The sequence below is a fragment of the Sphaerodactylus townsendi genome, linkage group LG11 (genome assembly GCF_021028975.2).
Source record: "Sphaerodactylus townsendi isolate TG3544 linkage group LG11, MPM_Stown_v2.3, whole genome shotgun sequence".
NCBI lineage: Eukaryota > Metazoa > Chordata > Lepidosauria > Squamata > Sphaerodactylidae > Sphaerodactylus > Sphaerodactylus townsendi.
In genome coordinates this window covers 30,236,463-30,253,034 of record NC_059435.1, presented here as the reverse complement: position 1 = coordinate 30,253,034, position 16,572 = coordinate 30,236,463, and the positions used below count along the sequence as shown (strand labels likewise).

Below are 16,572 nucleotides of genomic sequence, written 5' to 3'. Positions count from 1 at the left end.
GGAAGGTGTTGGCAGCAATTTTTGTGGCAGCCATTCAGCGCAGTGCGTCCCGCGCTGTTCGCAACAGTGAAACCAACTTGTTAAACTTCAGGGGATTTACCGGCAAAGCAAATTAGGGCGGCAACCCCCACCCCATGCAAAACGCAGGAAGGTCCCGTCTGCTGCACAACGCGCCTGCTGCACAAGCTGGTTATTTTTGCACGTTAAATGTCACAGACCGCTAAAGGCCGCGCTGCCTCCGCTTTGCCACCCTGACCCAGCCTGCTGCAGTCGCTCCCTTCCTGGCCTTGGAGCGCGGCTCCTGCAGAGGGCACTGCGAGGCGAAGCAAGGAGGGCAGCCCTTCCCTCTCCCCGGTCTCGGGGGCGGCGGCTTCGAGGGACGCCCGGCAGGGCCAGGAGGTCTGGGAGAAGCAGCCGCCGGGGCCGCCTCCTGCACCTTTCGTCTCGTCCGGTTGCTGGTAAGTTTGCAAGGAAAGTTGCTCTTCGCACTAGTTCGGCGGGATTCGCCCCTCCAAATGCAAATGCATGACTGGGGGGGGGGGGGGGGGGTTGGAGAGAGTAAAAGGGGAGCATCTCGTCCGTGTCCCTCCCCCCAACGGTTGGAGGACTTGGAGCAGCAGCCCCACCTAAACGCTCGTGGACTTTCACGCTGCGCGCCACGCCCCTGTGGCGGATCGCCACTCTGACCTCCTGGAGTGGCTCCTGGGATCCAGTGATCTTTTAACGGGAGGGGAGGGGAAGCCCGGATGGGAGTTTAAAAGCCAAGGGAGTGGCACTTAGCTGCCCCGGCGCCGCTTGGTTTCGGTGGCGTAGAGTGGGGGGTGTTTTGGGGCGCCGGGTGGACTGGAAAACCCCCAGAGGGCTGTGCCCCCGCTTTCCGTCTACATTTCAGGATGCTAATCTTTAAAAAGAAAGAAGATGGAGCTTTGATTGAATCATGTAGACTAGCAGCAGGAGAGAGTTCAGTGTGACGGAGCCGAGAGACTCCCCTCTCGCACTTTTGAAAGGAGAAAGTTGTTTGCAAACTGCTGGATCCTCGGCAAAATCAAAAACCAAGAACTCTGTCTAGGGATACCCTTTTTGAGGAAGAACTAACCAGCACTGTGCAAAAGAGCGTGCAAGCTTTCCAGTCCCCAGAACTCTTAATCAGACTGGATGTTACAAAAAAATAATAAAGTGGGGGAAGAGATGACCCAGGAGGGCACTGATGTTGAGAGCTGGTCTTGGCAGCATCCTCTGCAAAGGGCTGAACCGACAGGAGGCTGTATGTATTAGATTGTCCTACTGACATGTCTGGAGCCGGGAGCAATATATGGTTTATTTCCATAAGCAATAGAGAAGTCACCAATAGTCCAGAAACCTCTTTTTTAACACCAGTGTTGATTCACAGATTCCTTGAAGGCTGAAATTGGAGGAATAATTTGGTAGCATTTGGGTGATCATTCTTGTATTTTTAAGTTGTGGTTTATGTCGGCCTAACAAGGGGAGTGCCTTTTGAAATTCAGGGAGAGGGTTCCCCATTCACGCATTGAAAACCCACCCAACAGACTTCAGGAGTCACCCATCTGGGCTGAATTGCTCTCTGGACAACTCAGGTGGTTGTGGCCTCCATGAAAGATCAATAAAAATCTTACTAGCCGCAGTCTCAATTTGGCCATTCCTGTTCTTGTCCATTGTAGCAACATGGTGTTCACTTCCTTGCTGCCTTCACAATCAGGCTGACTTTTAAAATACTCCACAGATAGCACCTTGGGTTGATCTTCTTGGCTCACAGAAACTCTGTTTGCGTCCTCTGCCCTCTTTATTCTAATCAGTGTTTTGGTGGGGAGGGAGGTAATTGACTAACCCAGCAGGCCTCAGTGCCAGTGAATGCTGTAGCACCTACTAACATGCTGTCTAGTGTCAACTTGCTTCTTTCTGAAAGAATCTCTCCCACAGAGCAAAGAGCCAATAACTATGGCTTTCCTCAGTTTCACTAGAGTAGGAAGTTCTTCAGAAGAGCTCAGGAGCCATTTCATTTGCAGGGAATACCCATGTGGACACAGCCATGTACATAATAGGATGCTTGGCATTGCCCAGTATTTTGTGATTGGACCCCCAACCCCATCGCAGCTGTTTTGTTGTGACATCTGCTGCCTGTTCTCAAAATTCTCAAAATGCCCAGAGGTTCACCAAGGTCAGGTGCCTTGTAACCGAACTAGTATGTTGTCCTAATTTGTCATCTCAGATTGCCCTTATGTGGTTTCATTTTATTATCTTAAAAGAGGATTAGAAAATTCATGGGGGGCCTAAGCCTATCAGTTACATGATCAGGTTTACCCAGGCTAGCCCAATCTCATAAGACCTTGGTAACGGGGTCAGCCATGGTTGGTTCTTGGATGGAAACCAGCAAGGAAGCCGAGGTTTTCTACATAGAGGCCGGCAGTGGCAATCCATCTCTGTTAATCTCTTGCCTTGAAAGCCCTACGGGGTTGCCATAAGTTGACTTGATGACACTTACTTGATGACACTTTCCACCACCAAGTCCATCAATAATAATTTGCTACAAATCTCTTTAGAGCCAGCATAGTGCAGTGGTGAAAAGTGGTGGACTCTACTTTGGAGAACCGGGTTTGATTACCCGCTCCTTCACATGCACAGTGGAGTCTAAACCAGATTTGTTTCTATGCTCCTGCACATGAAACCTGCTAGGTGACTTTGGGCTAGTCATAGTTCTTCAGAACTTTCTCAACCCCACCTGCCTCACAAGGTTTCTGTTGTGGGGAAAGGAAGGGAAAATGGTTTGTAAGCCACCTTGAGTCTCCTTGCAGGAGAGAAAGACGGGATATAAATCCAGACTCTTTTCCCCCTCCTCTTGATTTAAAGGCAGTGGGCATGTGATTAATACTTCCTGTTGTCTTTATCCTACTTGGGCTCTTGGGGGGGCGGGGTAATCTGGCTAGCCAGTGATTCAAAAAGAAATTCAACTTAACAGACCCTTGGCTTGATGCAACAGAGTTCTTCCTATACATGATGTTCAAATGTGTTGCTTACAAAACTTTACAATTAAATCAAGTTGAGCCTCCAAGCTTACTATTTAAATGTACTGCTACTTCTGCAAGAATCAGAGGAAGGCAGTGGTTCGTCTCTTGCCTGAACCACTCAGTGAATGGAGTCACCATGAGTTGGTTGCACCTCGATGGGACTTTTTTCATCTTCAAGAATGACCATGTGTTGATGCAATGCTGACTTCTTGTTAACCCTCATTAGAAAATCAGGACCCAACTTCAGTCATGTGTGCTACTTCCCCGCAGTCCTCCTGAGAAAGAAAGGAGGGGCAGTTATTGACCAAATGCTTTTTGTGTGAAGGTCCCAGCTTCAGTTTCTGACATCTTCAACTACAGGTGCTGGAAAAAAACCTTTCTGTGCCTGAGATCCTGGAGAGCCATTGCCAGCCAGAGCAGACAATACTGAACTAGATGGAAGACTGGTCTGAGTCAATATAAGGCAGATACACATTTTTAAATATTAGCAATTCCTTGGCAGGGTCAGCTGAAGGATTTCTGGTTAGCTTATGACTTTGCCTCCCCTGTGTCTCCACTAGACCATACACAGAACTGCTGTAACTCTGTTTAGGATTGTGGTGGTAGATCTTGGGATAAGAAAAATTCCAGTTAGTCTTGATAAAGGTGCCAGATGATTGCTTGGCCAAGTTGTGTGAATTGTTGCTTCCAGTTTGCTAGTTGGTCAGTGTTGAGTTTCCATAAGTTGAAAATCTGTTTATAACATTAGCAGCTTAGGGGGAGGAAAGGTAGCTTTCAGTCGAGACTGAGCAGTGCCTAGGCATCTAAGTCAGTTTTTTTCCATGAAAACATTTTAAAATGTAGAGACTTTATTAGTAATTTTTTTCTCCCAACATGATTCTCATGTGTAGAAAAATTAAATCTCTCTATGTATGCATAGTAAACTCAGAAAGTTTAATAGTAATTGCTTCACTGATACTAACATAGTTCCTGCTTTTTTGAGGCTACATTCCAGTCCTGGAGTTTCTTGTTTCTATGGAAAGAGGCACACCCTCGTCTCAGGAATTTGTGTAATGTATTGTTGAAGGCTTTCATGGCCGGATTCAACTGGTTCTGGAGGGTTTTCCAGGCTGTGTGGCCGTAGTCTGGTGGATTTTGTTCCTAACATTTCACCTGCATCTGTGGCTGGTATCTTCAGAGGTGTATCACAGAGAAAAGTCTGTTTCTCACTGTGAGAAGCAGAATTTTCTCTGTGATACACCTCTGAAGATGCCAGCCACAGATGCAGGCAAAACGTTAGGAACAAAATCCACCAGACCACGGCCACACAGCCCGGAAAACTCACCAGAACCAATTTGTGTCATGTTTATGTTAGGCAATTCGGACACTGAAATGCATCAGCCACTCTTTAGCCAAAACTCCAAGACAGACAGCCAAGAGTGAACAGGTAACAGTGAATATTGACCCTCAAGTGAAGAGAAAAATCCACAGTTTCAATCTTCTGTCCCTAATTGCCAAGAAAGATTTCCTACAGATTACTACTGTGCAATTTTATTTAAGGACTTCCAAGATAGTGTTTTTCAAATTGTTTTGCAAAAAACAAGGGGCCAAAATAAATTGTGCACAGGATAAAGTGGATGTATGTTTCCTATTCTTTTTTCCCTGATTGATTACAGTTTGTTCCCTCGTGTTTTAAATGGGCATTAGATATATGATGAAATTTTCATCTCTCAGTCCTGATATATTTCTCTTCATAAGAGCTATATCGACTCTGCCTTAAATTGGTAGCACTCCTTTGCGTGTTGTAACGTCAAGAACAATGCAATGTTTTAATAGCAGTTTGCATCAGTTTCCTCTGAGTAAGCAGCAACCAAGATACCTACCAGAGCTGTATGAGTAAAATGGAAAGTTGTAATGAAGCTGGATGTGTCTGATCAGCACAGATTGCTAAATCATGGGAGTTTTGGTCATGTCCTGGGGTTTATTTATGATATTTCTACGTCACCTCATAGAATAATTAACAGTTGGAAGAGACCTCAAGGGCCATCAAGCCCAACCCCCTGCAATGCAGGAACACACAATCAAAGCACACCCGACAGATGGCCATTCAGCCTCTGTTAAAAAACCTCCAAAGAAGGAGACTCCACCACCCTCTGAGGCAGCCTTTTCCACTATCGAACAGCCCTTACCATCAGGAAGTTCTTTGTAATGTTTAGGTGGAATCTTTTTCCAGTAGTTTGAATCCACAACTCTGTGTCCGAGTCTCTGGAGCAGCAGAAAACAAGCTTGCTTCCTCTTCAGCATGACATCAACATGTCACCATGACATCCCTTCAAATATTTAAACATGGCAATCATGTCACCCCTTAATCTTTTTTTCTCCAGCTAAATATACCTAGCGCTCTGAGTCTCATAGGACATGAATTCCAGGCCTTTTACCATTTTGGTCGCCCTCCTCTGGACACTCTCTAGCTTGTCAATATCTTTCTTGAATTGTGGTGCCCAGAACTAGATACAATATTCCAAATTATTTATTTGTTCCATTATATATTTCAAAGAGATATTTGGTTTTTATTACTGATACAACATTATCTGCATAACTTTTCATTTTATACACATCTGTATCAGTTTTTATTCCAGAGATCCATATATTTTGCCTATTATTTGTAACTGTTATTTCCATTGCCAGAATAAATAATATGAGTGATACTGGAAATTCTTGTTGTGTTCCTTTTGCTATTTTTTTCCATTACAGATCTATTTATTAACATTTTAGCTTGCCCTTTTGAAAAAGACCTTGCATCTCGTTTAAAAAATCTGTTGCACAGTTCATATTTTGTAAGACTTTCATTAGAAATAACTAAAATACATTGTCAGAAGCTCTGCATCCAAAAACATAAATGCCATTTCTCTTTTTTTCCTGTCTTTGGGTATTTTGGGTACTCTTTGAGTATTTCTTATTATGCTCTTGGAATATCTGCATTTCCTGCCCCTCTATTGCAAGCAGGGTTTTTCTATGTTGTATTAAAACTGTAGCCATCCATTTTTTAATGAATAAAGTTGAAGAACATATCATGAGTTAGGTCATTCTAGGTTGCATATTTCAGATTTTCTAAAAAATTGTTCAATTTCTGGGAAGTGTGACTGCTTTTGTCTTTCAATCACTAGTGGTTTCTTAGGAAGCTCAGGGGTTGCATTTTAAACTTAAAGCAAGCAGTTCACTGCAATGTGGTTAATTGTTTCTTACACATGTGTGCCAGTGGTTTCACTGTCCCTCCTCTCTTGCAGAAGGAGTGTTGTATTCAAACAAAAAAAGAGCTTTTTTGCATGCAGTTTGCTAAACATGCCCTAAAAATAGAAAGGGGAACTGCACTGATCCCACAGAGTTGGTTCCAGCAGGGTTCAGTAGCACAGACCGAGGTTCTCCCTACCCACTCCAGCTAAGTCTTGTTTTAATTTTTGCACTACACTTTAACGGTTTAGTGGTCGCCTGTGGCTGCATTAGTTTGATCTTCAGATTCTTACACACAGATACCCACCCACCCACTCACCCACAAATCATGAGACTCTGAGCACACTTCCTTTGGTAAAATAGGCATGATTCAGAGAGTTATGTTTCTGAAGACATAGCAGATATTCCTTTTCTATAGAGTCTGCATGAATTAATTGGTTATGTAAATATCTACAAATGTCCTTGCAAGAAACAGTGCTAGAGAATGTTTCCTTTTTGCTCTGGCTGTATTGAATGGGTATTGTGTGCTGTTTGCAGGTCCAGCAAGGCAAAGGACAATCCTGTGATCCCCTTGAAACTAGCACTCAACTTGACTTTATACCACACTTCTGCACCTTTCCAAAAATGATCGTGGAACAAACGGCATCTTGCTGTCATCACCATGGAAAGTCAGCTGACTGGTAATGTAGAGAATCGATCTCAAGCACCTTCAGGATCCAGCCCACCATCTTTCATCACTTTACTGAAAGTACACAGAGAACTGCTGGTCAGCAGAATCCGCAACACCCAGTGTTTGATTGACAACTTGATTAAGAATGAATATTTATCAACTGAGGATGCAGAAATTGTTGCCCAGTATCCCACACAAGCAGACAAGGTACTGGATCTTGTTTCAGCTTTCTGTTTTACACCCAGAGCATGTTTATTTAAAGTGTGATTGGTAATGTAATGGGGGCTACGTGTTCTCATCCATCTTTTGCTCCTGCTGCTTCCTCTTTTGAATGCTTAGAGCATACATGTTCCATTCTGTTTCTGGGAGATCATGCCTACTCAGAGCCCATTAAAACCAGGAGGCAAAAAAGGAATAACCTCGCACCTGAATTGTTCATGTGAATGTGCCAGATTAGACCTAGTCCTTCTTAGGGTGCTTTAGCCCGCCTTGGAGGAAAAATCCATCTTTGGAAAGCTGAGCAGAGGAGAACTCTGGAATAATCTTACTTGACTTCTCTGAAAAGCAGGTTCCCTGGGTAATGTGGAAAATTAATTATAGTCTCTGTTGGTTGAATCCAGACTAAACTTTTCTGCAGGCACAAAGATTTCTACTCACGGAGAGTGATTTTCCTACCCCCTGTCTACTGAAGTCTGTACCTCCACTCCACCATATCCTGGACTTTGAGGAGAGGGGACCCCCAGAAACAAGATTTTGGGGGGGGCATTTCAGATTGCCATGGGAGAGAGGAAGTGGGAAAATGGTGCTGTGTGAATGGGAATCCTTGTGCTGGGGAAGCATTAGTGTGGATCAACCCCTTTGTGCATGAGAGTGACTAGTAGAGTTCAGGCATGGCCACTGGAATACACTATATAAAATTGCCTGTACATTGTCTCTGCTGATACGGATATCATCGGAGGCAGAATCCTCAGTGTTGTGTCTCAGCTTGTTTTTGTGTGAAGAGACAGAGATAATGAGTCTTCATTACACCATTTCAAAGTAATAATTGTTTCCTTCTGTCAATAAGTCCATACGCATGCTGGCTGCCTGGAAGGGCTGATGCTTTCTTCCTTTTCAAAAGCTGCAAGTCCTTCGATTTCCTGCCTCAAGAGTTAATTCTTTCACAAACTGAAATGGGCGCCTCTTGGGCTGTTTTTCCAGTTAATAATTATTACTTCCCAACCTTCTCTGACCGATTTACTTGACGAACCAGTTATTCAGAGTTCAGAGTTTCTGTGCTCTTTTCTGTGGTCAGTCAAGATGTTTGTGTGTTTATGAATTCCTCATGGGACAGACCTCCTTGCTTCTTAATGACTCTGATTGTTCTGTTGGAAATGCATTTACATTGTTTGGCTGCTAATCAGAGAGCTTGTAACAGAACAGCCCATTTCTTCCCTGGCTTTACAGAAAGTCTGTATTTTTTGCTGGCGTGTTAAGTTATTACTTTACACAATGGCATGTATTGTGGCCGGGATGATGATGGTGGCTACTGTATACATCAAGCCACTCTAAGGACTGTGGCACACATTATTAGAGTTAAGTTGGATACTGGTATGTGTAAAATTGCATGGGTTGATGTAAACAGATATAATAATAATAATAACAACAACAATACATGCATGAATTTATGAAAACATTAATTTATGAAAACAAGTCATTGGATATTATGGCTCCACTGCTCTATGGTAATTTTTCACAAATGGCCTGACTTGTCCACATCGGATAATGATGGCTACAGCACAAGTATAGCTCAATATTCAACAGTGATTGAATGCTGCACATTTCAGATATTTGTGAAATGCTTTGAGGTGAAAGAAAGACTGTTGGGTGTAAAGGTGTTGCAGTTTTATGCTACAGTCCTTAACTCATGGGATTTGTAATGTAGCTGTAACAATATGCTGGATTGTAGCCTTGAAGACCTGTATTGTTTGATACCTGTTGAAGTAATGACATATGAAGCAGCCCTTGGTGCATGTTCTGTTTTCAAATTAAGGTGTGATTAGAGAAGCAAGCCAGACAGATTATTTCAGATCATCCCACAGAACAATTAGCTTGGTTAGCCACAAGACAAGACAGGCTATAAAGGGAGAGGATATAAAATGTCTCAAAACTTCAATGTAGTGGACACTCATGGGATGTAGTTGTAGGACAGCTCAGTATAGATCACTGTACCTGTTCTCACCATGTTAACTTCTCACTTGGCAGAAAAATATTTATAATTTGTTCATAGATAGTTGAGTATTGGGAAAACAGGGCCAATGAACAAGAGGCCCATGGCCTACTTCCTTAGGAAGTGCTCCAATAGGCTGGTTTGAGTTGATCAGATCTTGTTCAGTTACCAGCCCCAATAAATCCGTTTATCCAAGCACTTTTTAAAAATATGGCCTTGAAGTGAAATGGACTAGATCAGAAGCTGTTTGCTACCCCCTCTTATCACTTCCATAACTTCACTGATTGATGCTTGTAGGGCCAGAAGCAGCTGAAATCAGGAATTGGGGGAAAAATAAGCAAACAACCCTCTCTCCCCATCTCCTCAAGCCAGACTCCTTCCCCTGCTACATTTGTATAGTTAACTAGTTATTAGTCCTGAATCGGATCTAACGCAATAGTAGCACTAAGGGAAAGATGGGCAATGTTGTTCTGCTCCAAAGATCAGTGTTTTAGAGACATAACATATGCAGCAGCCTCAGTGTCTGTGTGGTCTTTAAATAGGTCCGTAAAATTTTGGATCTAGCCCAGAGCAAAGGAGAGGAAGTTGCGGAGTATTGCATCTATGTTCTGCAGCAAGTCGCTGATGCATATTATGATCTTCATCCATGGTTGGAAGAGATCGGGTTTCACCCTACAGAAGTCATTAGTGAGAAACCTGTGGAAAATACTGACCCAGGTAGGAGGTCCTACTTTAGAGTTTGTTGTTCTCTGTTCCAAGTGTTGGTCAAATGTGAGATGAGCTGCTATGAGCCTGCCCACAAGGACTCATCAAGCGTAGAGAGGAAATGATGGAGAAAACCTTTCCCAGCCAAACCCTCATCCTCCAGACTGTTACAAGTTAAGAGGCTTGAGCTGGCCAATTTCCTGTTCTCCTTTCTTTCATTTGTTCCTTTGACTGATTCTTAACTGTTTTTAACATGCCAAGGCAAATCAGCGTATTCTCTTCCCATCTGGCCACTTGGAGTTAGGTGGGATTTCCTTTTACTGTAAGAAGCAGTTTTTTTTCCTTTATGTGTCTGGAGCCCCCACTCCCTGGTATACAGAAGCTTCCATCTGGTCTGCAGCTGTCTGTATTTCACTGCCTTTCTGATGGGCACTCAGTAGGATTTCTAGTTCTGGACCTTCTGATCTTGGAAACTGTGGTGAAGTGGGGCCTGGGCAGGTTGTGTGTGTGTGTGTTACTGTGACATCGTTTCCAAGTGATCACCCAGAGGTGACGTCACGGCATCTATGCTGTCAGACTACCCCCCCCCCCCGCTTTTTCTCCCATTGCTTAAAGGATTGAGTGGAGATGATGGGAGGGGAGCTTGTCTGTCACTGATGGCCAAGTGGGTGGTCTAGTCCTCACCCGTAAACATTAGAGAGGATAAGACTCTCAATGAAAGATTTTGAAATTTTCCCTATTTCCAAAATGGCCCTGGAGGTCACTGTTTGCCCCATTAGGCATTCCCCCCCCCCCCCCCAGTGAAGCAAATTGTGGCTCCTCTGAACTATTTCCTTTTCACATTCACTTTGTTCCCGATATGAATCATATCCCCCGTACAACTGGCAATTGAGTTCCAGGCATGGAAGCCACCAGGCACATCTCATTGTCTTCATGGCAGACCTGAGGAGGAAGTGAAGACAATGCAGTGCATAGTTAGACTCTGACTCTGAATTCTAAGTCATGGCAACCACGCTGTCAACAGAATCTGCCTAGTAAACGTGATGTGACATCAGAAATTAAATGGCCTGGATCCTTGGTGTTTCAAGGGGCACCTTCTTGTTTATAACCAACATTTAAGATCAAATCTGGAGGGCCTGCTATGTGTGCTTCCACTTTTGGAAGCAAGGAATGAAATATTTGTGCTGATAAACAGAAACCTATCTGGTACAGAACCTTTGGGGGGTCAAATGAAGATATGTGTTCTTCCACAAACACAAGCCCAAAGAACCCCAGGGATTGTGCAATTGATCTTTATATCCCAGGCTTTATTTTTTTAGGGATTTTGTAAAGTCCAAAGCAGCTCTTAGTAGTCATGCTGGTTATGAGATCCGGTGTGGTGTAGTGATTAGGAGTGGCAGACCCTAATCTGGAGATCTGGGTTCGATTCCTCACTCCTCCAGATGAAGCCTGCTGGGAGACCTTGGGCCAGTCAGTTTTCTCGGAGTGCTCTCAGCCCTGCCTATCTCAAAAGGTGTCTGTGTGGAGAGAGGAATGGAAAGCAATAGTAAGCCACATTGAGACACTACAAGTTAGAGAAAAACAAGATATAAAAACCTACTGTATATGCTTATCCTTTCAGTAATGCTTTATTTTGTCTTTAGTTAGTAGGTATCACCAGAAACTTCGAGATGAATTGGGACGAGACACAAAGTTTATCTCTTCATATGCCCAGAAGGAAGACATGTTGCTTGAAGAAACATATTCTGCTAACGTTATGGAACTGATCAATCACAACAATGAGAAACTTGGTAGTGTGAATGGCTTGGAAGACCTGCTTGATGATAACATGGGTTTAATTAATAAGGATGGTGAGACAGTCTATGTCTTTGGTGATGCAGGGATTGGGAAATCTATGTTGCTCCAAAAGATTCAGAATCTGTGGTCTAAGAGCGAATTCAGTGTAGAAGCCAAATTTTTTTTCCGCTTCCGATGCCGGATGTTTAGTTGTTTTAAACAGGATGAAGCTATATGTTTAAAAGACCTCCTGTTCAAATACAACTGTTTTCCAGATCAGGACCCGGAGGAGATTTTTTACTTCATCCTGAAGTTCCCTCACACAGTCCTGTTTACATTTGATGGCTTTGATGAGATTCATTTTGACTTTGATCTCAGCAGTGTGCCTGAGAATTGCTCACCTAATGAATCTATACACCCTCTTGCGTTGCTGGTGGGCCTCCTAAGTGGGAAACTTCTGAAAGGATCTAAGAAAATCCTGACAGCAAGGACTGGTACAGAAATCCATAAAAACATAATCAGGAAGAAGGTATATCTCCGAGGGTTTTCCAGCAGTAACTTGAAAGAGTATACCAAAACGTTCTTCAAAGATGAAGGATGTCGGACTTTGGTTTTGAACCAGCTGGAAGCCAACCCCAATATGAGCAGTTTATGTACAGTGCCTTTATTTTGCTGGATTATCTTCAAATGTTATGATCATTTCTACTCTGCATTTGACAACCATGAGCTCCCTGACTGCAACGTTACTTTAACAGATATATTCTTGCTCATGACTGAAGTTCACTTGAATCGAACACAGAAGACAGAGTTGTTGAAGAAGAATAGCCGAAGCCAAGTGGAGACATTTAAGTCCAAAAAAGACACTTTGTTTACACTGAGCAGAATTGCACATATGGGGATGGAGAAGTCTGTCTTTGTTTTTGACCAAGAGGAGATCAACACCAGCCTGTGCGAGCAGGATTTACACTTAGGATTCCTCAGAGTTGTTCCTCGCTATGGAGACTGTGGAGATCAGTCTTCCTATGAATTCTTGCATGTGACTTTGCAGTCCTTTTTCACAGCTTTGTTCCTAGTTACTGACGACAAACTGGGTGCCAAGGATCTACTGAAGTTTTTTGCTGAATGCTCAACTCCAGACACCGTCCTTCCAACTTGCTTTCCAATCAGCTGGTTGAATAATTACCGTCCAACAGGAGAAGATCCTTTCCGCAATAACGAGCACTTTCATTTTACCAACCTCTTCCTTTGTGGCTTGCTTTCCGAGGCCAGGCAGAAGCTCTTGAGGCATTTGGTCTCACCAGCGTCTATTAAGAAGAAAAGGAAGGTGCTGCTTACCTATTTTTTTGAGAGCATGAAGTCACACCTTAAAAGCCTCACCCGAGCAAGAATAAAAGAATACAAACAGGTTCAAGTTATGCCCAATTTTGTTTGGATGCTGAGGTGTATCTATGAGACGCAGAATGAGAAGGTGGGGAAGGTGGTTGCCAAGAGTATGCGAGCAAACTACATCAAGCTGACCTACTGCAATGCCTATTCTGCTGACTGCAGCGCCATTTCCTTTGTCATGCATCACTTCCAGAGGCGCCTGGCTCTGGACCTGGATAACAACAATATCAACGATTATGGGATAAAGCAACTTCTGCCTTGCTTTAGCAGGTTGGCTGTGCTCAGGTGAGCTTTTGGACTAAGCACATACTTCTCAGACAGTCCCTGCGTAGTGTCAGTTGTAAGCTTCCAAATAGAGAGATGTTGAAAACAATTCTAGACCAACGTAAACAATGCTAGGAAGAGCTGATTTCTGTGAATGTTGATTTCCTTTTTCACATCATTTATTAACTCATCACAGAGAAAGGAGAGGAGCTGTGCAGCTCACTAAAGCCGCACGCTCCGATCACTGGAAGTGCCCCGATCCTCAGTCTTTCACATCTTCATACACTGAAGTCTTTCTTCTCAGCCTTTAGGGCTTTTACAAGCTTGCTATTTATTGTATAATCAAAGCTTAAATTTCTCAGGACGCCACTCAGGTCTGAACTCATTAACAGACTTTGCACTTGTGTGGTACTTGGCTAGAATCAAAGAATACATGAATATATAAAACCCTGTTTTTTCACCAAAGGGGAGGTAGGCCCACATGTGATTCTTTTTGTGGGATGCCCATTAAGAATAACCTTTGGGATGTTGAAGATGTCAGCCTGCTTGTAGATTTTTCATTTACTGTATTATATGTAGTTTTATACAATACCCAGATTATCTTCTTATGTGCTTTTTATAAACATAACCATCTCTGTATATGACTTACAAGCTTAGAGTTATGCTGTTGCAAAGCTGTTACACAATGTTGTTGTTACACAATGCTTGTATCGCTCTTTAATGTACATTGATGAGCTAACTATTGTTCTGCCCCCTTTTTCTGTTTTAATTTAGGGTAAGCGTTAATCAGATCACAGATCAAGGAATAAGAGTACTTTATGATGAGCTGTCAAAGTACAAAATCGTGACTTACCTGGGGTATGTATGAATGATACACAGCTAGCCGTCATATTAAGAATACATTCTCTTGACAGAAAGGAGGATTGTGAATAGGATTGGGTACAGTTTTAAAGCAATATTGTGATAATTTCTGCAAATATCCACTCAGCTTGCATGCAGTGTACAACTGGGCAAAGGGTGAATCAGTCTCATGTTTTCACAATCCTATCAGTTTCAATCCACTCAGCCTCTGCTTGTGTAAGATTCTGGTTCAGTTAGTTATGCGAGTTGACTTTTTCTTCCCTGAAGATACTAAAGAAGAATTATAAGGAGCCAGCGTCGTGTAGTGGTTAAGAGCAGGTGGATTTTAATCTGGAGAATTGGGTTTGATTCCCCACTCCTCCACCTGAGTGGGGGAGGCTTATCTGGTGAACTAGATTAGCTTGTGCACTCCTACATTCCTGCTGGGTGACCTTGGGCTAGTCACAGTTCTTCAAAACTCTCTCAGCCCCACCTGCCTCACAAGGTGTCTGTTGGGGGGAGAGGAAGGGAAAGGTGTTTGTAAGCCACCTTGAGTCTCCTGACAGGGGAGAAAGGTGAGGTGTAAATCCAAACTCTTCTTCTTTGTCATCTTCTAAAATTTAAGAAAACAGAGCATACAGGTAAGGGGAGCAACAGCTTCTTCTCTCTCCCATTTTACCTGTCCTCTGATGCTTTAAACACTTTCTTTCCAAAACTCAACTCACTTTCAGTTCGGGAACAGGGCTCGGAGAAAAGTGGTTTGAGAAATGGAGTGCAGTGAGTTAGGGCAGGTAAGGGGAGGCCTTGAGCTTTCCTCTGTGCTTGCTTCCATGTGAAAAATAGACACTACTGCCCATCACTTTTTGCTTTATATGTGAATGGGACTGATGTGAATAAATACATGTGGTTGCCCTATCACATGCCCTTAGCATGTACAGACAGATAAGAAGCCCCAGTTTGGATTTTTTTAAAATAAAGATCGTAACTGTTTACAAGATGTTGGTGTTTTAATTTGCCGCTTGAAATAACAGTAAGTTCACACTTTGCTAAGACATCTTGGATCACCATTCGGTGTTAGATTTGCCATCTTTCCATAACAGGATGGTTCTCCATTTTAAAAAAAAGCCATGAAGATGCTGTTGTTGTTTTAATTTCCCTATCAGACGACAACTATTACTACAACATGAGGCCCAAGCCACTGATGCTTTATAATTCTTCAAGCTGCATCTGCCTTTCTCCTCTCAGCGGGCTCATGACTAGCTTGGCAGATTTTTCCTCACATTGCTAAATACTCTTATCTGTGAAACGTGGATACAAAGGAACTGGCAGCTGGAGGGAGCCTTCAACCTGACATGAAATACAAGTTTATGATGAGACAATTTTCTGGCTGGGGAGCAAATGGCTGCAAGCCAGGACAGCCAGAAGGAAGGGAGGACAGCTTGGAGTTTGCTACAGCTTAACTCTGTAGGTTATGAAGTTGGCATTACCTGTGTTTAAAGATCTACATTGGCTGTCAGTGTTTATTGGCACAGTACAAAGCACTAAGTTTGATCTTTACAGGCCTGAAGGGTCTAGGAGTCAGAATATGAAAGATTACTTTGTTCTCCATCAGGGAGGGATTAGGACCTGTTTAGGCAGGGGTCTGGAGGACCTTTCTGAGTCCCCTATTATGAAGTTATAGAGTAGCCTGTCCAGCTACATTTTATTAATTTTATATGCCACAGAAAACATGTTTCAACTGGTGTGATTTTTTTGTTGGTTTCCTCAACAACTGGATCTGCTTTTTGTTTTTACCTTTCCATTTCTATTATAAACAAAAATATATAATATTTTTGTATTTCTGTTATATGTTGCTGGTGTTCTTAACCTAGTTTGAAGGCCTAAATTTGGTGGAAAAGCAGAATCTAAATATTTTAAATAAAATATTCTGCTACCATGAGAAGAGCGACAAATTTGTCTAGAAACTGGTCCCTTTTCACCAAGCCCAAGGGATTATTGAGAAACACATGCTTGATTACAAAACACTTGATTTACAACTGACTGTGTGATCTGCTTCCATTGGAAAGCAGTGTGTGTGGGGCAATTTGAAACCTCTATCTCTGGTATTCAATCTGTGATGATTCATACATGGAAGTCATGGGCTTCTATTCTGAAGACACTCCTCTGGGAGTAAGCCCCAAAATATGGGACTTACTTCTGAGAAAGATCTGCTTAGGGTTTCTCCTATAACTTGATCTTGTAGTCACCAACAGTTGGACCTTTATTTACTTATTTCATTTATGTTCCCCCTTTCTCTTGGGAGGCTCAAGGCAGATTACAATTCAAAATGATACAATAAGAAGTATAATACAAACGAAAATGCATGTATGTGCATATGTTGTACATTCATGTGTGAACAGGGCCAAAAAATTCTTCTTGAGCCTTAACAGGTCAACACCAGGCTGCGTGGCTGAGTGCTTTGGGATGGTTCTCATTTTTTAAAAAATTTT

General features: G+C 42.8%; 1 protein-coding gene across 1 annotated transcript in view; it reads left to right on the top strand.

Annotated features, from left to right (window-relative positions):
* The window catches only part of NOD1 (nucleotide binding oligomerization domain containing 1), a 38,935-nt gene continuing 22,363 nt past the window's right edge, over window positions 1-16,572 (top strand). Inside the window, exons 1-5 of the mRNA XM_048511739.1 lie at window positions 1-458; window positions 6,771-7,110; window positions 9,655-9,829; window positions 11,461-13,264; window positions 14,018-14,101. Of these exons, the coding sequence (XP_048367696.1) occupies window positions 6,895-7,110; window positions 9,655-9,829; window positions 11,461-13,264; window positions 14,018-14,101 (2,279 nt within the window). The 5' untranslated portion in view covers window positions 1-458; window positions 6,771-6,894. The remainder of the gene's footprint in view (window positions 459-6,770; window positions 7,111-9,654; window positions 9,830-11,460; window positions 13,265-14,017; window positions 14,102-16,572) is intronic.